Here is a 22,828-nt window from a genome sequence, read left to right as displayed (position 1 = left end):
TAAGAAATGTGGCATTTTTACCACAAGACCCGAGTCCTCTAAAAAGCCAATGTAATGCCGGAATCGGCGGTCCACAATCAACACATCTTTTTCAAGTAACCAGGCTCTCAGCCCATCCGAAACGTTTTTCATGTGTGATGTAATTATTGCAGCATCATTATTCTTTGCATCTGCTAAAAACGGCCCCATCACTTCCAAGATGTAGCCTGTTGTACTAACAAGCATCATGGGCTTAACAAGAGGGCGATGTTTGTGCATGGAGAAGGATCTGCGTTGAAACTTATAGTTGGAACTTTTCTCGATATACACGTTAGTTCCATCGGCAACTAGAATGGCAGTATCCTCGTCATTTGGAGCAAAAAGCGACCTAGCAAGTGGTCGAGTAGGCTTTTCGATTAATTCATCCCTGGGCAAGTGTCCAAATCCAAGATGTTTTGGCACAAATTCGATCAGTAAGGCATTGCAAACGGAAAGAATACATCTTTTTACGGTATCTTTTGTTAGAGCAAAAATACTACAAAGGACTGAGTAAGATAACCTTGTCCTAAGTTCGGTCAAAAAAACAGCTAGGGCGGTGCGTGCACCTCTATTGCGCAAGTCATTTAAATGTGACTTAATAGTACTCAGAATAGAATCAAATTGTTCTGCAGTCACCTCCGTCAAATTCCAATAATCATTAGTGGAAAACACAACCAGGGTATCAAAGTCGAGGCCTTTTTTAGCCACATAATGACGAAGCCCCTGAAGGAGCTCTTGCATTTCATTCCTGTTTAAAAAACAGGATTCAGACATTTGCGGAATGCTTACGTACGGTTTAAACCAGAAACCTTACATGCTTTCTCTCGACACTCATACATAGCAAATCACAGCAAAAAAAGTCCCGGATTAGGTGGGGCCAGAAACGGCCCAAATCGCCACCCCTCCTTTAGCGATAGAATTGGTCGAATATTCTCAAGGCATAATTAACATAAGCCTGGCTTCAAGACCGAAATCAACCTCTCCATAAAATTAGGCACCAGTAATATTGTTTTAGATGTTAAAAAGTATAATAACTCTGGTGTTTATGTTATATTGTAATGGGGGGGGGGGGATAAAATGATCCAACGCTGGTAGTCAAATGGTAGAGACTGATCAATATAATCGGTAAGATAGCACGGTATACATAGAATGCACTTGGCTAAGGTGACCTCTCTACTCGCTGCCTCGATATACGATAATGCGCCGCGAATCTCGAGAGTATATGTCTTGTGACGTCTGACCGAGCTATGATGTCGGAGGCGTGATCGCGAGATGATCGGCGCTACAAGATAGATGCTCTAAACATCAACATACTCGCCCAAGCCTGTACTTGCGAAATTGATGGCTTTCGGACCGAATGAGCTAGAAAGCATAATGGAATGTGGCCTTAGAAACGTAAGTGATATGGCCTCATACCATTACACCATCCCTCCTTAAGTAAAAAACCATTAAAAAAATGATTTAACCATCCCTTTCGAAGCAAAAGCCCCTGCGCAGCAAATTTCAGCGTTTTGTTGTAAAAAGATAGTAAAATAAAAGTAGGTTAAAAAAAAACTATAAATAATAGAAGGCTAGCGTAAAAAAACATTAATTGAATGGTAATAGAAAATATGACTTTTCCCAAAAAAATTATAAATAAAGCGGCTACATTTTATATTTGCCGGCACCCGATCAGAACTTTGGTTTGAGAGGTTTCATAGCCGTTCTGTTCATGTAACAAAATCCCGAAATTACTATGAAATCATTCCGCCGCAGTTCTAACCTGGTGCTTCTCGTGGTACTAAAAAAAAAAATTCGACTCAAAATAAATCATAAATAAAGAACGGTCACGAGTACCTGATTTCGGTTCTTAAGCTACTACAAAGAAAACTGCTGTCTCTCGGAAAAATCTCCATATGCGGTGTCCGTCCGACACATTCCGCTGACTCAGAAGCGCCTCGTCCAGTCCTTGCAATGCCCAATGTTGATGTTTGTCACCATCCGCTATCACCTCCTCGTAGCGTCGTGATGATGCGTGGTTGCCAGGTCGCCGTGTCGCCTTACTGCAAGGTTGCAGCACCTTGAATGAATGTCCCTCGAACGCCCAGGATACCCGGATGATGTCTAGATGCCTCTGCCGATCAGTTGAGAGAAGCATGCCCGGATCTCGCCGAAAGTGGAGGTAGGATGAGCCAGGTACGAAGAATGCCCCCAATGCCGGCTGGTGTCCTGCCACGGACAGCGAAGTCAAAGTTCTCGCGTTTTGGGCGCCAACTTTGGTGTGAACCATTGAGGATGCGTGGACTGTAAGTGCGTCTTCCCATCAGGGATGCGAATTCTAGGATGGCATCAGGAAACTCCCCCTGCGAGTAGGACTCCTGAAACGTTGCCAAAAACACAGGATTAGACTACTGCGCTACAATTTCCCATTCTCAGGAAAAAATATGGCAATACCAAAATTTTAGGAGCGCAACTGTAGAATACCATCATGGTACTTTAAAATTTAGTAATATGGTTAGTAAAATACATAAAATAATATAATGATAAATAATAAACTTAAAAAAATCAGTAGTATAATTTACCGACCATAACGGTAATATGAGTAAAAGCAAGTAGAAATAACAATAAATTAATTTCCAAAATTATATCAGGTTTCATTCCTAAAAGTAACACAAGTAATTAGTAGAAATTACTTTCCACTCATAAACGGGGGCAGTAGCGCCTTCTCCACCACAAAATGTTTTCCAGACAAAAAATCGAAAACTGTTCTGGGTTTCTTTGTTGTAGCAATACGTTCGTGAATATTTCCATCCTAACACCACCATTTCTAATAAGTTGATGGTTGTTTAAAGAAATCAAAAACCATCGGGCTTACTTAAGTATCGCAATTGATACAAGTAAGGAAGGAAGTTTGAAAAGTAAAATTTGCAGGTACCATGAAATATTAAATAAATGAAACATTCATAAAATCAAGATTTAAAAAATCTGACAACGCTGCACACAATGTGCTGCGCGTTTACAAAACTGTCAATGCTTAGGTACTCCTGATATTTCCGGAAGGAAGAGGAAAAATCCTAACCTTTCCTAAGAGAGAGTGTCAATTTTATAAAATTAGTAATGAAGTTAGGTAATTTTAGTTTAGTTACAGGTCGTAATTCACAACGAAAATTGATGAAAATTGCTGACTTATACTTCTGCTTTAATAAAATGGAATTAGCAAATCCATAGCTGGCGCTCCATTAGCGCTGGCGCATTGTTTGTTTTCCAGTTCTGCCAATAACACATCAAACTCGTCCTGTTCGGTTGCGGAAATTGCCGGCTAATTCCATCTTGCATAACATGGAAAATTCAGCGAGCGCCGTTTCTTGTTTGAAATTTCGACATGAGAAACTTTTTCGCCCAAATTGACGGCCGACGCCCCAAAAATGGCGCAACTGCGCTATGCCCATGATTTGTTTTTCTTTCAGCCTCTGCGTACTGACCTAGATCGGTGGCCGGGTCCTCCGAGAATTTTTTTTGGGAAAAAATTTCAAGGAAGATGGAAAATGGAAAATCTTTGAAAAGAAAAACATGAAGAAACTAAGAAAATAAAGAAACAATGAGACGGGTCTCCTTGAATGAAATAAAAATACATTGTGAGACAGCAAAGTTAGAAATACATACTTTTATCAAAATTTTAGAAAACAATTCCGAAGCAGGTGAAAGTATCCAATATCGGAATTTAAAAATTATTTATAACAAAAAATAAGTTTGGATACTACATTTAGATCCTACACAGGGGCAATAGCGCTTTTCCTACCACGAAATGTTTTCCTAGGAAGAACAAAACCTGTAACGAGTTTCTAACAGAGCTAAAGAAAACTTAAAGACTTAAAACTTAAAAATCATCTCTCTCAAAACATAAGACGATCAAGAAATGCTACAGATTTTTTTCTTTAAACCTGTCCTTTTTGCAACAGCTTCTTTTTTTTTATGGACTTTCGCCCTTCGGAAAAGTCTATCAAGAAGAGTAAAAATTAAACAAACACAAAAGAAAATCTGAAAATCAAAGGATATTTGGATTGATACTATCCCTTAGGATCGAATTTCCTCCTAAATCTCCAATTCTTGGGACTCCTCTAAGAAAAATCATGATCGGAATTCTGTCCGTTAAAATAGCCATTATTTTCCAAGCAGACTTTCTTATTGAACTCAGATTTGGCATCATCCGTGTAATTCGCAGTAGCACAGCCTCGCCTTTTCCTACTCATTCTTTTGAATTTGTAAACTTCGCAACTGGCGGCGTCAATGTTTTGAAAATCGCTGCGCTCACCTTGTTTACCTAAACTGCAAAAACCACACGTGAGCTCAAGTTCATCGCTTTTAACCGTGAGCCCCTTTACCTCGCGTCCAAGTTTTAACGCCTCTTTCCCACTTTTTTGCTGATTAAAATGATTATTTTTACCATTTTCCTCAGTTTTCGAAATTCCGAAAAAGTTCACGAATTCCTTAGGGAAGATTGTTTTATCAGGGTCTCTTCCCTGAGTTTCACGTGCAGACAGCTTCCCCTCAGATTTGCAAATCTTGAAAATGTCGGGATCCTCACGCTTTGTGATGGACTCGACACTCCTTTCGTTTGTGCCAATTTCCATGGAAGTATCTGAAACACTTCTCAAAGATGCATTAGACCCAAAATTGGTATCATTAAAATCAGACAAGGAATGAACCTCTTGCTTAACGTTTTTATCTTGTACTAAAATAACACTTCTTATGTAAATAGGCTCCTGATCCACAGTATCTGAATCTGGAAAATCATATGCAGATTTGTCCAAAATCACTTCATTGGTTTCAGCAAAAGACTTATGACCCTCATTTTTTACAGAAAACTTACTTCTAGGATAAATTTTAGTATCAAAACTATCACGAGATTTTACTGTACTGATTGAAGGATCCAAAACCTCTTTAGAACTGATCGATAATATCTTGACCTGTCCATTTTCCCTCACTTCGCCTTTGTTTCCTTCTTGATTTTGCTGAATGGAACTTTGATGTTCCCCTCGGTGCTTCAGAACAAACTTAGGCGGGCTGAGTGCAGTGCAGGTGCAGGTGCATTGTTTTGTCATTGGAAATTTTGCTGGCTTTGATGAGGATTTGCGGGTTGCGCCCTTGAAACGGCCTGGTTCGCGTTCCCGCTCCATCTACACTGCTGATTTCCGGCTGGAGCACGCAGTGCGTCAACTTCTTGGCTTCGGGTCCATTTTCTTTTCTTGAAGGGCATCCCAGCCATTTGTTGCTGTCGACTTGCCGCGACTAATCCATCAACTACCCTGGCCAAGTCCTGCCTCATAGCGTTCAATGCTGGACTATTCCTCTCCGTCTCTGCACGATTTGAATCAACTGCGGCTACCAACGTCGCTAGAGTATCTTCCGTGCTTTTTACCCTGGATTCCAGCATCAGATTCTGATTTGCTGGGTAATTTATCGCCACGAGCGACTTTCCTTCTTCCTCTGTAGCTGAAACAATCAGTTTAGCATTCTTCACGGACTTCACCAATTCTTGTATTGTTGAATCACGGCTGATCATAACTATGGCGCGGTGCTGCGGTGTCAGGTCCATTTTTATGTTTTGAACTAGTTGAACCTCCGGGATATTAAACCCTAGATTCCTTGCCAATTTCCTCGTGGTTTGTACAAAATCCAACGGGTCCTCGCCACTTTTTTGCTTGCACGCCACTAATTTTCCTAGTGTGTCCTCTTCATCATTGAAATATTCGATCAGTTTTTGTTTGGTTTCCTCAAAAGACTCGCAGTTTTGGAACGCTATATCCTCATTGTCATAATACTGCAAGGCTCGTTTTCCTAGGTGACTCCTGAGCTGGTCCCGCTTTTCTTGATCCGAACACTCATGGTAGTGTGTTTCGAAGTCTTTCAAAAAGTCTCTGATCTCATAGTCACTTTCACCCTTGAAAAGTCTTTTGAGGGGGGGTGTCTTAATAGAAATTATTGGTCCTTCTGCTGATCGGGGAACGTTAGATTCTGTTTTCAACTGGTTCCATTCCATTATGGATTGGCTCAAAGTTCTCATCGCCTCCAGCTGAGCTCTAAACATTTCTTGTTGCTGAGCTTGATTTTCTTGGTTTTGTCCCAGTATTTCCTGGAAGGCCCTGTGTCCTCGAGGATCTATCTGCGCGGAACTTTGCCCCTATAAACCAGGTTGGAATGTTTGGTTCCAGTCTTGGGTCATTTTTCGGCCGTTGTCTCTGGTCTCCATGCCCTCTAACAGTATGTCCCTTGGTCCTGGAACTGCCTGCACAAGCTCGGTTTGCCATTCAAACCCAACCGCATCGTACTCGTTCTCAATCAAACCGGCATGAGGCAATATGGACTCGGTCGGTTTTACATGGTGTTTACTCGCATCAGCGTTTTCGAAACCGCTCTCGGTGCAACAAACGCGATTGGAAACATAGACGAGTCTCTAAAAACGCAATTTTGAAAAAAGATTTTTTTTCGTATTATGCTATTCCCTTCATTGAGTTGCTTCCCGTAACTCTCACACAAGTCGCAATTCAGTGTAGACAAGGCAGCTTTTACAGTTTATTTACTCGACGCGATGTTTATGAAATGGCGCACAATTTCCCAACGAGCAGAGATTTTGACTTCAGCAAAAAAAAATAAGATAATTCTGCTTACTCGGCACTAATTTAGCAAACACTGATAGAAGCAATGAAAGAAGAATCAGCAAAAAGGCTTGAAGAAATCCCAGATTTCGTCGCGCGTCCAGATTGTCTGCGCAATCAGCGTCGTGACTTGAAAAGTTTGATCACAGCTGCGTTCCAGAATCAGCACGGGAGAAAAATCTGAGACAAAGTCGCCAAATTGCCGCGATAGGCACAAGGAGATGATATGCTTAAACTAAGCTTTCTTCAAATAAAATGCTAGTATGAAAGCTTGAAGAAGAAATCAACTTTCAGAACTTTGAAGTATGCACAGGTTACAAGTGTTACAGGTCACAAGTCTTCTTAAAGTAACATCTGCGAATCAATTTCGACTGATAATTCTAAAACAAATTTTAAATTCTTCTCTGTTGCCCCAGAAATGATCTGCATTGAAATTTGCGAATAAAATTTCAGTGATACAAAATTTCAAAGGAGGAGTATCGTTTTGGGCCTTTTCCGGCCCCACCTGAATTTTGCTAAATGTTTAATATTTTCAAAGTACTAGTCTTAGGTAGACTCTGTGCCAAATATTAGACCGAACGGAGCCCATGCAAGGGCGCAGCAGCGCCTCAAACCCAAAATCCTGGTTTCGAAAAATAATTATTTTCGTCGACTTTTTCGACTGTTATCACTCTTCCAGCAGATGATTCCTATGTACTTTTTGGCGTACTTTCCGTTTCTAGCCTTTTTAAAGGCCTCCGATAAATTTTAAGGGACCTTATGGCCCATTGTTGCCATTTTTGGCCCATTTTTAGGGGTTTTTTCCATTTAACACATTCAAAACTTAGTTTAATCCAAAAACTGTGTACACTTTTGAAAAGTACGTAAAAAAATGAATGAAAAATGTTCAGTAAAATTTTTTCATACGTTGCCAAATTTCCGAGAAAATTGGTCCCAAAGTGTCAAAAACGGCAAAAAATCGATAAATCGCCGCGCCTAAGGTTCAAGAAAGGGGAGTACAACTTACATATTGTACCAGGTAACAGCTCTTATTCATCCATACAACATATTAAAATATCATAGTTGTACCTGGATTCCCACGATGTGAAAATTGACCGAGATGTCGATTTTAGCGGCCTTTTTATACTTGAAGGCAGCTCTTTTGAATGTTTTTCGACCTTGGTCACCCTCTATGGGTGTGTACTATATGTATTTTTCTACGTTTTTTTCATATCTGGCCATAAAAATGGCTTCCTGTGAATTTTAAAAGGCCTAACAGTCCATTGTTGCCAATTTTCACCAATTTTTAGGGGTTTTTTCAAGTTAACGTGTTTGAAACTTAATTTAATCTAGAAACCGTGTACAATTTCGGAAAGAACGTAAAAAAATACATAAAATGTGATTTGTACCTTTTCCCTACGTTGCCAAATTTTCGAGAAAAATCGTCCTGAAGCGCCAAAAATGCCAAAAATTGGATGAATCATCACGTCGAAGGCTCCAGGAAGTGAATTTCAAGTTTTCTTTCACTACAATTAACGCATCGAAAATGGAAAATTGCAATTCATCTCAAGGAACATGTAATGGCGCAGATGAACGTGACAAAACGGGCCCTCAAGGTGCTTTTACTTTACCCTTCACTCCAGTTCACCTTTTTATTCCTATAACCTCAAGATAATCCTTGGTTCTCAAGATACTTGCTACAGGCCAAATGTACCGAACAACAGAAAATGCGTGGAGAAAGTGTCCCACGATCCACATGAATGTCATAATTCACTTCCTGGAACCTTCGACGTGATGATTCATCCAATTTTTGGCATTTTTGGCGCTTCAGGACGATTTTTCTCGAAAATTTGGCAACGTAGGGAAAAGGTACAAATCACATTTTATGTATTTTTTTACGTTCTTTCCGAAATTGTACACGGTTTCTAGATTAAATTAAGTTTCAAACACGTTAACTTGAAAAAACCCCTAAAAATTGGTGAAAATTGGCAACAATGGACTGTTAGGCCTTTTAAAATTCACAGGAAGCCATTTTTATGGCCAGATATGAAAAAAACGTAGAAAAATACATATAGTACACACCCATAGAGGGTGACCAAGGTCGAAAAACATTCAAAAGAGCTGCCTTCAAGTATAAAAAGGCCGCTAAAATCGACATCTCGGTCAATTTTCACATCGTGGGAATCCAGGTACAACTATGATATTTTAATATGTTGTATGGATGAATAAGAGCTGTTACCTGGTACAATATGTAAGTTGTACTCCCCTTTCTTGAACCTTAGGCGCGGCGATTTATCGATTTTTTGCCGTTTTTGACACTTTGGGACCAATTTTCTCGGAAATTTGGCAACGTATGAAAAAATTTTACTGAACATTTTTCATTCATTTTTTTACGTACTTTTCAAAAGTGTACACAGTTTTTGGATTAAACTAAGTTTTGAATGTGTTAAATGGAAAAAACCCCTAAAAATGGGCCAAAAATGGCAACAATGGGCCATAAGGTCCCTTAAAATTTATCGGAGGCCTTTAAAAAGGCTAGAAACGGAAAGTACGCCAAAAAGTACATAGGAATCATCTGCTGGAAGAGTGATAACAGTCGAAAAAGTCGACGAAAATAATTATTTTTCGAAACCAGGATTTTGGGTTTGAGGCGCTGCTGCGCCCTTGCATGGGCTCCGTTCGGTCTAATATTTGGCACAGAGTCTACCTAAGACTAGTACTTTGAAAATATTAAACATTTAGCAAAATTCAGGTGGGGCCGGAAAAGGCCCAAAACGATACTCCTCCTTTCGGTTTTCGACTTTCTGTCTAAATTTCTGAAATAATTTTCTGCTGCCCCAGAAAATTCGAAAGGAAAATCCGTGAATAGAATTTCACTGAATATTTAATTCTTCCAATAAACTTACTTGAGACTTTCGGCTAATTTTTCACTTTAAAGCAAATTAAAATTTTAGATTTGGATGGAACGATTGCAAGGAAAATTACCTAGAGTTTTGTAAGTAGTCCTTAATTGGAGAATATAATAATAGTAAAAATTTCTTGAAAATTACGTAACGCTTTCTATTTTCAACTTTTTGAAGCTTGAAAATTCCTAACTGTTTTCGTACAATCAATTTAATGAAAATTACTTTTGGTTTTCGTGAATTTTTGACTTGGTGAAGCTCGAAAAATTACCACTAACTCTGTAGATTTTCTTCGTTGTAAACTTAAATACTTAACGCTTTCTGTTCTCAACTTTGTGAAGCTTGAAAATTACTGACCGTTTTTGTACTATCAATTAAATGAAAATTACTAATAGTTTTCAAGAATTTTGACTTGGTGAAGCTCGAAAAATTCCTACTAACCCTGTAAATTTTCTAATTTAAATTCAAATTATTCTACTAACCTGGGATTTTCGGATGACAATGCTCCTGACCCGACGTCTCCACTATGTAATGGGGGGGGGGGGATGAAATGATCCAACGCTCGTAGTCAAATGGTAGAGACTGATCAATATAATCTGTAAGATAGCACGGTATACATAGAATGCACTTGGCTAAGGTGACCTGTCTACTCGCTGCCTCGATATACGAAAACGCGCCGCAAATCTCGAAAGTATATGTCTTGTAACGTCTGACCGAGCTATGACGTCGGAGGCGTGATCGCGAGATGATCGGCGCTACAAGATAGATGCTCTAAACATCAACATACTCGCCCAAGCCTGTACTTGCGAAATTGATGGCTTTCGGACCGAATGAGCTAGAAAGCATAATGGAATGTGGCCTTAGAAACGTAAGTGATATGGCCTCATACCATTACAATATCTTGTAATGATTGTGATTTGGAAAAGTACTTGGGAACTACTTGGAAAACTGGTTGAAGCTTTCCTAAGTGTTTCAAAGAGCACATGAAAGATCCCCATTCAAACATTTATCAACTGTTGAAAGATTTCAATAATACTATCTCAAATATCAAAACGAATTTAACCATATTGCTTAAAAGCAATGATGAAAAAATACTCAATGTATTAGAATCTTTAGAATAAAGGCAATCCATGTTGAATAACATCTTTTTATTAAATACACAACTTGACCTACAAAAAAGTGCTTCCAGCTTAACGGACCTCTGCATAAACCTATCATAGTAATTAGCTTTCACCGCATTGTACCACATTTGGCCTAATGAGATCACTGATCACATTTTGATAATCCATGTACTTCGTCTTTTAGCTCTCCAAGTTCTTATCACTTAATCTCAAATTTGGTGCCCAGTCCAATTTCAATTGCCTGATATATTTTTCATTGATCTTTCCTGTAATAATTGTTCCTACACATAACGCATTGTGATATGTTTTTAGTGTAATTGTTATTGTGCTTTTATCAAAATTTTCTTACTGATGGAACTTCCTAAAATGCATGTGAGAAAATAAACTTCTACCACTAACAATGCAGGCACTGGTTTGATTCTTACTTCTTTATTTAAATACTTTATTATCACGCGATATGCAATTTTTTAATTATATTTTTTTTGTATGATTGATGTTTTCCCAGTAAAGGGTAAAATCTGTTTACTTTCTCACCACTCATCACTCTGACTTGTCTTTAGCATAAGAAGGTCCCAGTAACAATTATCCATGAAGTATCAGTGATTTGTACAGAGGGTTAGGGGAAACAAGTTTCAAGCACATGTTTTCCTATGTATGTTTTCGCGAGAAATCGATTTTACCAGTTTTCTAAACGATTTTCAAAATTCATATCCTGAAATCCGTGATTTTTGGGTATTTTGGGGTTCTTCTCACGCTTTTTGGGACATTCTGCGCCAAATTGCAAAAAAAAAATTGAAATGGACTGGGGACAGAGCCTGAAAAATTTACTCAACATATCTTCCTGTAACTTAAACGTTAAAAGGCACCCACTCCTTTCCTTTCCATCCACAACCACCATATGGATCATCGTCTTTCCGGGCAGTTTCTGAGCAGTGCTGAAAATACTGAGACAGATAACTTCCGAAAATACTTTTAAATACTTGGTATATACGTGTAAAGAATCCAATTTTTTAAAATGATCGAAATCACAGCATGGAAGTTTCCAAGGTAGATCATGAAAGTTTCATGATCAAGTATAACAAAAATAATGATAAGGTAAAAATAGACCATATCATCAGTAAAAAAATAGAATATAACATAGAAAGAAATGTTGCACTCTAAAGTTTAACTTCACATAGGAGAGGTATTGTATTCAATGACAGCTCTCAGAAGCCGGTGTAGGTTTTTTTTAGCGAACAAGCAAATGAGTCTGTGCACCGTGATTTTGTACAAACTTGGTCAACATATAAGGTTCCAAAGACCCATCCAAATTACTCTTCCCAGTTACAGAGAGCTGTCATTGAATACAATAACTCTCACGTTTGAAGTTAAACTTTTGTGTGCAACATTTGTTTTGTCATGGGGACGGAGTTCCCCATGAACTTGGAATCGTTCCGCTGCTACGGCTATGTAATTCCCTATGTCTCTGTGACCTTGAGCGAAATACCCAGTGCCTGGTCTTTGATTCATTTTCGGATGTATCAAAAATCGTTGTGTAGAATTCTAAAATTCGCTTTCTGCGAGTTTTTTTTTGCCTTGAGATGTCGTGTCTGACTGGTAAATCTGTGCAGAACCACCGAAAAACGAATTTAGGCAAATTCTTTGTTTTGGGAGGTTCTGATTGGTTATTTTTCGCTATCCATTTTCTGTTCGTTGGTGCAAACAATCGCCTTCCTCGTTGCTCTTGAGATGCCGCCATTATCCCACTTCAAATTTTAAAAATAATAATACAGAAATAATAACCATCCTACAAGGCGGAGAATTGCTCTGGAGGACTCGTTCCAAAGGAGCCAAAATCAGAACTAGATTGATTGATCTAATTCATGAATATGCAAATATTGCCTTAGCTCAACTGCCACGATCGCGTATGCATGCTGGGATGAACCTCGAGACACATGAAAGAATAGCCTACTTATGGCTCATACAAAAACGCGCTTACTCCGTTCTCTCATATCACGGCAGTTGCCGAAGCGTCAAGGTCAACAGCTCTTGTGAAGCCCCGTCCATTGTCCGAGTCTCTTAAATGCTCTATTCTCTCTCAGTTGATTCGTGCATCGTGGTGGTTCAGTGGTCTACGCCACCTCACAATCGCTGACAGAAATTGCTTGGGCGCAAGCAAGGGTTCGAAACCCGTAGGGGGCGGTTAATTTTTACTGGTTGTATTGAATGTTTTAGACCAATCATCAAAAAATAATTGAAAATAATTAATACTAGGTAAAAAATGTACGAAAATTTTCTTGTGAGTTAATATGTTAAACAAAAATACTGGAGTGTACCTCCTTCATACAATCAGCCGTATGTTCACTCAAATTGATTATGTTATTTTCTTTTTTTAGTAAAGTGGATTTGCATAGGTAAGCCATAGGTAAATGTTTTGACTTCTGCTGAATCTTTGCTGAATCAAAAGCAGATCCCAGTAGGTATCCATCCTGAAAATGGTATACCCAATGCTAAGTGATTTATCAAACATTTCTCAAGTTCCCATGACGAGTATTGCTATCGCACTGCGATTGCAGACACCAGCTTGTCAATGTTATATTCTATTTTTTTTTTACTTATGAGATGATCTATTTTTACCTTATCATTATTTTTGTTATACTTATTTTATTTATTTTTTTTTTACTAAGGAGATGATCTTAGTAATCGAAAATGACAGCTACATACTTTTTGTTGAATTTATTTGTCTCAAATAAAATGTTTCTTTTTTCCTGTAAAACCAATCAAAACTTGTCATTAATTTCTATGCCTTAGAAACTTCCATCCTGTGACTTTGATAATTTTAAAAATTTGGATTCTTTACAAGTATATACCAAGTATTAGGGGGCGTGCCCCCTGACCGCTACGCGGCCCAACCCCCGGGAGGGCGCCTCGCGCCCTCAGGCCCGCTTCGCGTTCCCTATACGCATATGTATAGGCAAAAATGTTCTTCCATTTTGATACACCATTTTGTATTCGAGCTGCATCGATTTCAAAATTTTTGACGTAACACTCAGATTTGTAACTGATGAGGAATAGCTGGATATGCATAATTTCACAGTCCACTTACTGGAGAAATTTCCATTTATTATGTTATTTTTAAATACTTAAATTAAAAAAAAATAATCGGATTTCGACCGTTAAGAGTTAATAATATTTGGTCCGCCCCGTCCCGACGCGACGCAGCGCCTGCCTTCTCACTTTGTATCTGCTGTAAATATTAATAGAAATTCAGCAATCAAGTAAATTGACCAATGCTACAAACCAAAGCCGGAAGAATGCAGGAAAAATTGAGTTAAACCTTATACCTTGGACCTTGAACCTTGAACCCTGAGCGATGCACTGTTCCTCAACTCTTCAAATGAGGAGCCCTTCACGAGCTTTTCCATTGTTTTATTGCTTATTCGAGTCACTCAGGTAGAATCCCACACCTTGACGTTTCTAGCGGAAACGACATATCTCTCACGCTATTAACATTGGACTTAAGTGACATGAGCTTTAAAAGCTCTACAACATTAAAAGTTCGGGGTTTCATAATTTTTTGCACATCTACATCTACTACAGATGACATACATGTAAAGATCATCCTTATCGGTCCGGCAGTTCGTCAGAAATAGTGCTTCCAAGATTTTGCTTGTAGCTGTATAATATAGATTTAAAAGCATGTTTGGAAGTAAGCTGTCTTAGTATTTTCAGCACTAGGGAGAAACCGCCCGGAAAGACAATAATCCATACGGTACTTGTGGATGGGAAAAAGGGGGGGCATTTCCGCAAAAAAATCGCGGGTGGTATGTTGACCGCATTAAAAGTGTTTAAAACCTACTGTGCGTGTATTTAGTACGCATGTCTCTCAGTTTTTTTCCTCTTTTTTTTTGTTTGTAATAGTAAAATTTGGAACTAAAAATATGATCCCAACTATCCAGTTCGTAGCACGTTTTGAGACCTGGGGAGCTTAACTTTTCTCAAATTTCAAAAATAGGGGAAACCCGGGGAGGGGGGGGGGGGGGTGAAAAAGTAAAATGAATGGTGAAGAATTTGATTTATAGTATTTTCTCAAGGTAACCCAATTATAATATTCATTTCTCATTGTTTTAAAAGCTACTCAAAAGACAAACCAGAAGTTGGAGATGTGGTTGTCTATGAGCATACACCAGGTGATTTCAAGAGAGCCAAAGTCATAGAGGAGTTCAGGATGACTTCACAACACAAGCCCCAAGAGTATAGGATCAAGCTAATTGATGAAGGCCTTATAATTTCCAGCAAAGTTTTGGTAAGTTGAAGTTAGTGCAAGTCCTTTCTATTTGTTAAGTGTACTCATGTTGTCAACTTAGTTTTCTCAGTTTTTTTTTTCTTTCTTTGGTTTGGTATAGCTCTCTTACAGCAAGGAATACTGCTAGAAAGTCAAGTTCAAGTACATTTCGTTGAGAAAAAAAAAAAAAAATTGTTTTTATCACTGTTGTTCTAAAGGAGGGTATAAACGGGTTTATTGTCCCTCATAAGAATCGTTTTCCTCCAAATGGCATACATCAAACAGGCGCTGGAAAATAATCAGTGGTCATAATTTATAGTGCTTTGGAAAGTTCAGAAAAGAAACCGGAAATAGGGAAACTGCGAATCTTAAGAAACTAGAAACTTGGGAACTTCAGATGGATTCCAACCAACAGGCAAATTCCAGAGCCATCACCAGCATCTCATGAGATGCTGACTCAATCTTCAACTGTGCCATCCATGCCTCTCGGGCAGCCCGCTTACCTTAGTACAATTGTCTCATGCTTCTTTTCATTGTCGGTAATATTTAACTCTTAAACTCTTTTCATTGTCAGGAGTAATAAACACTGTACCATTCATCATTGCAAACAATCCAAAAAAAATTTGGAAACTTTGAATTTTTGTTTTGAGCGAGTAGAGGCATTTTAACTGAATATTGAGAGTACATCCCCACCCCATTTGATTTGAAAGAAGAACTACCTCATAATCTCAGACTAATTTGGTGCCATACAGGGTTATGCAAAAGTCACTTACCACCCTTGTAAAATTTTTCCTAATTGACAAAGAAATTTGAAACTTAGGGGATGTTCCTAAATCTTAATCTGTTCGGTCCTTTCCAATGTGGGCATCAACTCTTTTTTTCAAATGGCAATCCCCCTTTTGTGACGCCTCATTTGAGAGACGATGAGAAATGAGAAATTTTGGCGCAAAGCACAGGTCAAAATGCAATTTTTGGAACAATTTACACTAAATTTTTGCAAATGAAAGCTCTAAGTCTCTTTAAGGTCGAACACCCCTCGCTATTTCGATTTACGCAACCGACGTTGCAAAATTTACCTCTAATCGGTAACAAAATACTTCCGTCTTTGCCACCAGACTGTTTCTCCTCCTTCAATCTCGGCACCTATTGGACCGATTTACCTCATATTCTAGCTAATGAAAGCTCAGTGTCTCTAAATGTACCAACACCCCTCGGTTTTTCGATTAGCGAAACCGACGTTGCAAAATTTACCTCGAATTGGTAATAAAATACTTTCGTCTATGCCTCCAGACCGTTTATGCTTCTTCACTCTCGGCAATTTTTGGATTAATTTACCTCGGATTTTTGCAAATGAAAGCTCTAGGTCTCTAAATGTACCAACACCCCTAGGTTTTTCGATTTGCGAAACCGATGTTGCAAAATTTACCTAGAATTGGGAACAAAATACTTTTGTGTTTGCCCTCGGACCGTTTATCCTCCTTCAATCTCGGCAACTATTGGACCGATTTACCTCGGATTCTCGCAAATGAAAACTCTAGGCCTCTAAATGTACCAACACCCCTCGATTTTTCGATTTGTGAAACCGACGTTGTAAAATATACCTCGATTTGGTAACAAAATAATTTTGTCTTTGCCGCCAGACTTTATCCTCCTTCAATCTTGGCAATTTTTGGACTACAATTTACCTCGGATTTTTGCAAATGAAAGCTCTAGGTCTTTAAATGTACCAACAACCCTCGGTTTTTCGATTTGCGAAACCTACGTTGCAAAATTTACCTCGAATTGATAACCATAAATTTTTTATTTTGCCACTTTGCAATTTGTCCTCCTTCGATATCAACAACTATTAGACCGATTTACCTCGGATTTGCTTTTGACGAAAGCTCTTAGGATCAGCTGCCTGATTGTTGAAATTTTTTGTTTGTCGGGACGACATAGATGACATAGGTTAAAAGGCGGGGCGTAATTGGTTGGCTATGTCTTATCGCTGCTTTGTCGTGCCTATGTCGGGTTGAACTCACGACAAGCTAACGGCACCTCTTAAGTTTCCGACATGTCGTCCACTCCACCTGACAAAGGCACGACAAAGCAGCGATAAGACATAGCCGACCAATCTCGCTCCGCCTTTTAACCTGTGTCATCTATGTCGTCCCGACAAACAAAAAATTTCAACAATCAGGCTGCCGAATGAGCCATAACTTTTAAGTTATTCAATTTTCATGACCATCGTTGCAAAATTTATCTTGGATCGAAATCGACATATTTTCGCCTTTGCTGCTAGACAGTTTGTCCTGTCCTTCTATACGGAGAAAAAACTTTCGTGCGTTGGATACGAAGTTCAGGTCATATGGATCTCTGAAGTTTTCAGATTGAGCATCTGCACACTTTAGATCTAGCTGTCGAGGTTCGGATCACACATCTGAAACTTCAGTTCTTACATCTAAAGTACTTCGGATCTCACATCCGAAAACCTTCGGTTCTCACATCCGAAAAACTTTGGTTCTCACATCTGAATTACTTCAGATGTAAGAACTGAAGTTTCAGATGTGTGATCCGAACCTCGACAGCTAGATCTAAAGTGTTTGGATGCTCAATCTGAAAACTTTAGAGAACCATATGACCTATAAACTTCGGGTCCCACGCACGAAGTTTTTTTTCTCCGTGTATGATATCGAAAACTACTGGACCGACTCACCTCAAAATTGTTTTAAATAAAAACTCTTAGCCGCTAAATGTGCCACTACTCCTCGGTTTTTCGATCTGCGTGACCGACGTTGCAAAATTTACTTCGAATTGTTAACGAAATATGTTCGTCTCTCCGACCGCTAAGAGTTTGTCCTCCTTCAATCTTGGCAACTATTGGACCAATTTACCTCGAATTTTTACTACTGAAAGCTCTTAGTCTTTAAATGTACCAACACCCCTCGGTTTTTCGATCTGCATGACCGACGTTGCAAAATTTACCCTCGCAAACTCAGTTCTAGAATTTATAGCATTTTGGTTATTTAAAATACATAACCCCTCCAAATTCAACCTAATCTGTTCATTCTTCTCTCTCTTCAACACCCTGGTGTTATTGAAATCAAAGGAATGAGCCTTTTCTCTCATGTGTTGCTTTAGCGCCGTCACCTCATGTTGATTAAACTTATGCCCATCCAGCCTTTTATGCAGATATTGGGATGACTGCCCTATATAGACGCCTTGACAATCTCCACACGGTATCTCATACACCACTCCTGACAGCTTTTCAGTTGGGATTTCAAAAATCACGAGTACTTTCCAACCTTTTTATTACATTTTGCAATCTTCACACTACATTAACACACATTCCTTCCACATTACTTACATTCCTTTGATTTCAATAACACCAGGGTGTTGAAGAGAGAGAAGAATGAACAGATTAGGTTGAATTTGGAGGGGTTATGTATTTTAAATAACCAAAATGCTATAAATTCTAGAACTGAGTTTGCTCACTTTGAGGAATATTTTTCTAATCTCTGAAAACTTTCATTCTGTATGAGTACCTACTACCTCTCTGCGGCGGGGGCTTATTGTTATTGTTTGTGTTGATGTTTGTCATGTCTCCTGTTATCGTTAAACTGGTCTCTTGCTGCGACTGGACTGGGTTTCTGTGTTTTTTCCTCGTTCAGTTATGAATAACTCGTCTGCCCTGAAGATGGAGAAAATTATCTCCGAAACGTTGGTGTGTAAAATGTAGTGTGAAGATTGCAAAATGTAATAAAAAGGTTGGAAAATACTCGTGATTTTTGTTTAATCATATATATATATATATATATATATGTAATGTATGTATGTATGTTTGTATGTATATATACAGGGTTATTCAAAAGTTACGCACCACTGGCCATAACTTTAGTTCTAATTAAGATATCGATTTGCGGTTTGTGGCGTCCTTCCTCATATCGAGGGGGGGGGGGGGGGGGGCAACTCAAAAATTTCAAATGGCAACCCCCATCATGTGATACATCGTTAGAAAGAGCATGAAAAAAGAAAATTTTTAGCGTAAACCGGAAGTCGATCTGACCCCCCTATCAAAAGTTAGGGGGGTCCAAAGGTTATTTAGGGGGTCCGTACCTTCATTTTTTAGAGTAGCTTCGGCGGCTCTTGGACATACCGTTTCTCTTTTCAAAGAGTCCTCGAATACTCTAAGTCTGATACCGAAGTCTTCATAATGCCCCCGGGCCACCACAGGCCCCCCGTAGGGGGGGATGGGCCTGTTACAATGAAAAATTGCATTAAAATACGAAAAGTCACAGAAGTGCTTCAAACTTAGCATCAAATCCGAGTGAAACTTCTTGCCAATGTTAACGCAAACGCAGCCTGCGAGTTTAAAGTGAGTTTTCAAAACTCTTAGCCCCCTGCCCCCCTCATTTTTGGTTGCAGAGCGGGTAAAAACCGGGAATTCACTAAAAATAATGCCCGAAACTAATGTCCAACTTGAGAAGGACCCTTGAAACGTTGCGACCAGTCGGAGCATTGACATACAGGGACTGCCGCCCCCTTAAAGTACGGCAACATCCATAAAACCCTCGCTGCCCCCCTCATTTTTCGTTGCGGAGCGGGTAAAAACCGGGAAAATCGCCAGAAATGATGCCCGAAATCACTGTAGAACTTGACGCGGACCCTTGAAACGTTGCGCCCAGTCGGAGAACTGCAACATAGGAACTGCCGCGCACTTTAAGGATGGAATCATCCATAAAACCCTTCGCTGCCCCCCTCTTTTTTCGTTGCAGAGCGGGTAAAAACCGGGAAAATCGCCAGAAATGATGCCCCGGGCATCATTTACCGAGAACCGGTAAAAAAAAAACCGAAATTTAAGGTGATTAAATTTGACCGTTTAAATTTCGTTTTTTTTTTAACTTTTCCCGAAATTTGGGGACTTGCCAACGTAGTGTTGAACTGATTTTGACCTTACTAAGATAATGTGGAGGCAAATCTAGGGTAAATTGGCTTATTTCGCGGGAAAATTGAATGACCTTTGAATTGACGTATTTGGGGGTCCGAGCCCCCCCTTAAAACTAAATCGAAGTGATTTCTGCAATTTTTACTTAAAAGCGGACACAATTTGGTAAATTTTCCCGTTTTATTTTTTTCTTTACGATAATTTGAACCGGAGTTATGATTTTTTGAAAATAGGTCAAATTTGACCTTTGACCTATCATAACTCGGTCAAAAATTAAGATATTGATCTGCGGTTTGCGCCAAAATTCTTAGTTTTTTATGCTCTTTCGAATGAGGTATCACAAGATAGGGGTTGCCATTTGAAAAAAAAAGTTGGGGGCCTCCCGCGCCCCCTCTGAGAGGAGACCTAAATTTTGACCCCCCCCCCCCCCCAAAAGATGATCCCCTTTGAGATAGGAACATTCCCAAAGTTTCATTACCCTAGCTCAATTCGTTCAAAAGTTAGCAGGGGTGGGACGGACTTTTGGTACACCCTGTATGTATTTCCGCCTTTTTTAAGATTTTTCGATTTTTGAGTAGTTATATCTTTCTTACGTTGAAAGATATTTTGACCAATATTTTTGCATTTAGTGGAGACTCATTAGAAGTACTATTCTGCGAAAAAAAATTGAAATTTGAGGCAATAGATTTTAAGGGATGGGCTCGAAAGTGGGGGGAGGTTAAATCTTGTCCACTCCATAACTCGAGCGAAAATGAATATTTGAGCTGAAATTTTTATGGGTGATTTGAGCTAAATCGGCTGAGCCGTCTAAAAATGGCGAGCTTTGAAAGTTTTAGGCGGGGGGTGCGCGGCATGAGGGGAGCCGGCCGGAGCAGGGCGCACAGTGGGTCGGGGGAGAAAGTTTTTGGACAAGCTGATCGTCGCACAGTGGGTCAGGGGGAAGAAGTTTTTGGACAAAATTTTCGTCGCACAGTGGATCAGGGGGAGGAAGTCTTTGGACACAATTTTCGTCGCACAGTGGGTCAGGGGGAAGAAGTTTTTGAAGAAGCTTTTCGTCGCTCAGTGGTTCAGGGGAAGGAAAATTTTGGACGAACTGCGCGTCGCACAGTGGGTCAGGTGAAGGAAGTTTTTGGAAGAAAACTATCGATTACACTATGACTTACAGACGTACGATTTTATGACTACAAAATCCCCTTTCGGGAAATACACTTCCTTCCCGCGGTGGATGCGCGGGACACTTAATAAGAGGAAAAACTAGATGTGCAGACGACCCTGAAAAGACGCGCGCTTCGCGCGCGTCTTGAGGGGGCTTGGGGGGGGCGAGGCCCCCCCCCCAAAAAACCGGCGCGGAGCGAAGCGGAGCGCCGTTTTTTTTCTTCTTCACTATCATCATACCAAAATTTCTCAAGATTGCCCGAAAATTTGAGAGGATTAAGAATGAGTTTAAGACTGAAAGTTACTGCCTGTTTTTCTCTAGTTTTTCCTAACCACAGTTCTTAGCTCGTATTGATTTTTCTGATAAATTAATAGCATAATTCAAAATTATGATAGAGTCCGACAAAATGGGACCTAAGGTAGGTGAAAGGCCAAATTTTTCAGTATAATGTGAAAAATGTTGTACTGAAAATTTTTCAGTTTACGATGTGAAAAGTTTTCTAATACTCACTCGGAAGACCATGAGGTCCAATAGTGTATTACATGTAATGTTACAAGGGTTTGATATGATTCTCTTCAAAGGCTGGCAACACTGTCAGCGAACTTAAACTCCGTTTTTCTCAAGTTGTTGTTAATCATTCTTTAACTTGAAATGCTCTCTAAGAATCAACTTTTGAAAGTTCGTTTTGCCAACTGCTTCAGGATGGGCCAGTTGTGCTAGTCAGAGAATCCTGTTTTGATAGTTTAAGCTTTTAGATTAGCACAAATTAGTAAGTTCTGGTCAAACGCTGAGTCTCTGTGTCCAATATAGAAGGAGATAATGCCCTTCAAAAAACTTGGCGTATGATGTCATCCACCTCGGTTGTGCATATTGTGGTCTCTTCCACTTTAGTTTTCAGTCTGTAATGCACTTATTTGCACTGCTTGCCATACGTATAAAACGGAAAAATTGTATTTGCATTTGACTGACTTAGTCTCTGATGGATTCAAACTCATTGACATTAGGTACCAGAGAGGAGAAAAATTAATGGAAGTACAGATGAACTAAATTTTACATGAATTTAGATTGATTAAAAATAAATAATCCGAAGAAGTGATAGAATAATTGATAATTGTTACCATACTAAATACTATATACTATACCTAGGAATTTTAAATAAAAGACCCATCACTAAAATAACCCATACATACTGGTGCCTGCTTTCGGCTGGATTCCGCCAAATGGAATTCTTTATCATCAAGTCACTTTTGAAAATTCACCGTTTAGTAGGCTGTAGGAACCAATCCATGTTGAAATCTTATGGACCCATACTGGCCTTTTGAGGCTTAATTTATTCAAGCGAAGCAGCATATACTTCATTCGCTTGCTTGCTACTTTCAGTCTTCCCTTTAGTGTTCAAAAATAGATGCCTGTGGCTAAATGTAATTTTTGATGATTCAAATACATAGGGTATCCCTAAAGTACCGGGACTGGTTCTGTAACTTCGAAAGTAAGATAGATACAGACATGATCTTGGTCTCATTTTAAAGATCAACTCAATACCTATCGATTAAGACCTTGATCAGCTCAATCGGATAAAAATTGACCGAGTTATGGCAATTTGAAATCAGTGAGGAAAGTTTACCCCTACGGTTTTTAATGAAGATTCTTCATCGCCGTAAATCGAAAAATCGGCCTGTAAAGTGATGCTTATTGTGTTTTTTGATTTTCGAGGTGTCATTTATCAACATTTTGTTCCACCAAACACAACAGTTGACAGTGCGTATTATTGCAAAGTGCTAAAGGAGTTGAGAATGCACATCTCCCGGAAACGGCCGGACTTGAAAGC

The 22,828-nt window shown here is 39.2% G+C and overlaps 2 protein-coding genes across 2 annotated transcripts in view; one reads left to right on the top strand and one right to left on the bottom strand.

Annotated features, from left to right (window-relative positions):
* The window catches only part of LOC109029728 (putative ATP-dependent RNA helicase TDRD12), a gene marked incomplete at its 5' end in the record, with an annotated part of 132,363 nt that overhangs the window by 39,196 nt on the left and 70,339 nt on the right, over positions 1-22,828 (top strand). Inside the window, 1 exon segment of the mRNA XM_072306319.1 lies at positions 14,770-14,941. Within this exon segment, the coding sequence (XP_072162420.1) occupies positions 14,770-14,941 (172 nt within the window).
* Positions 1,114-10,655, bottom strand: LOC140226028 (uncharacterized). Its single transcript, XM_072306320.1, has 2 exons — positions 4,442-10,655; positions 1,114-2,375 (listed from the first exon to the last, which is right to left on the bottom strand). The coding sequence occupies exon 1, from the start codon at positions 6,083-6,085 to the stop codon at positions 5,096-5,098; it is 990 nt and encodes a 329-aa protein (XP_072162421.1). The 5' UTR covers positions 6,086-10,655; the 3' UTR covers positions 1,114-2,375; positions 4,442-5,095.

The sequence above is a fragment of the Bemisia tabaci genome, chromosome 1 (genome assembly GCF_918797505.1).
Source record: "Bemisia tabaci chromosome 1, PGI_BMITA_v3".
Taxonomy (NCBI): domain Eukaryota; kingdom Metazoa; phylum Arthropoda; class Insecta; order Hemiptera; family Aleyrodidae; genus Bemisia; species Bemisia tabaci.
The sequence above is the reverse complement of the archived record's forward strand: the minus strand, read 5'-3'. Positions and strand labels throughout refer to the sequence as shown.

Coding starts and splice junctions, on each gene's coding strand:
- LOC140226028 (XM_072306320.1), bottom strand. CDS start 6,085: ATGTTTAGAGCTCAGCTGGAGGCGATGAGAACTTTGAGCCAATCCATA.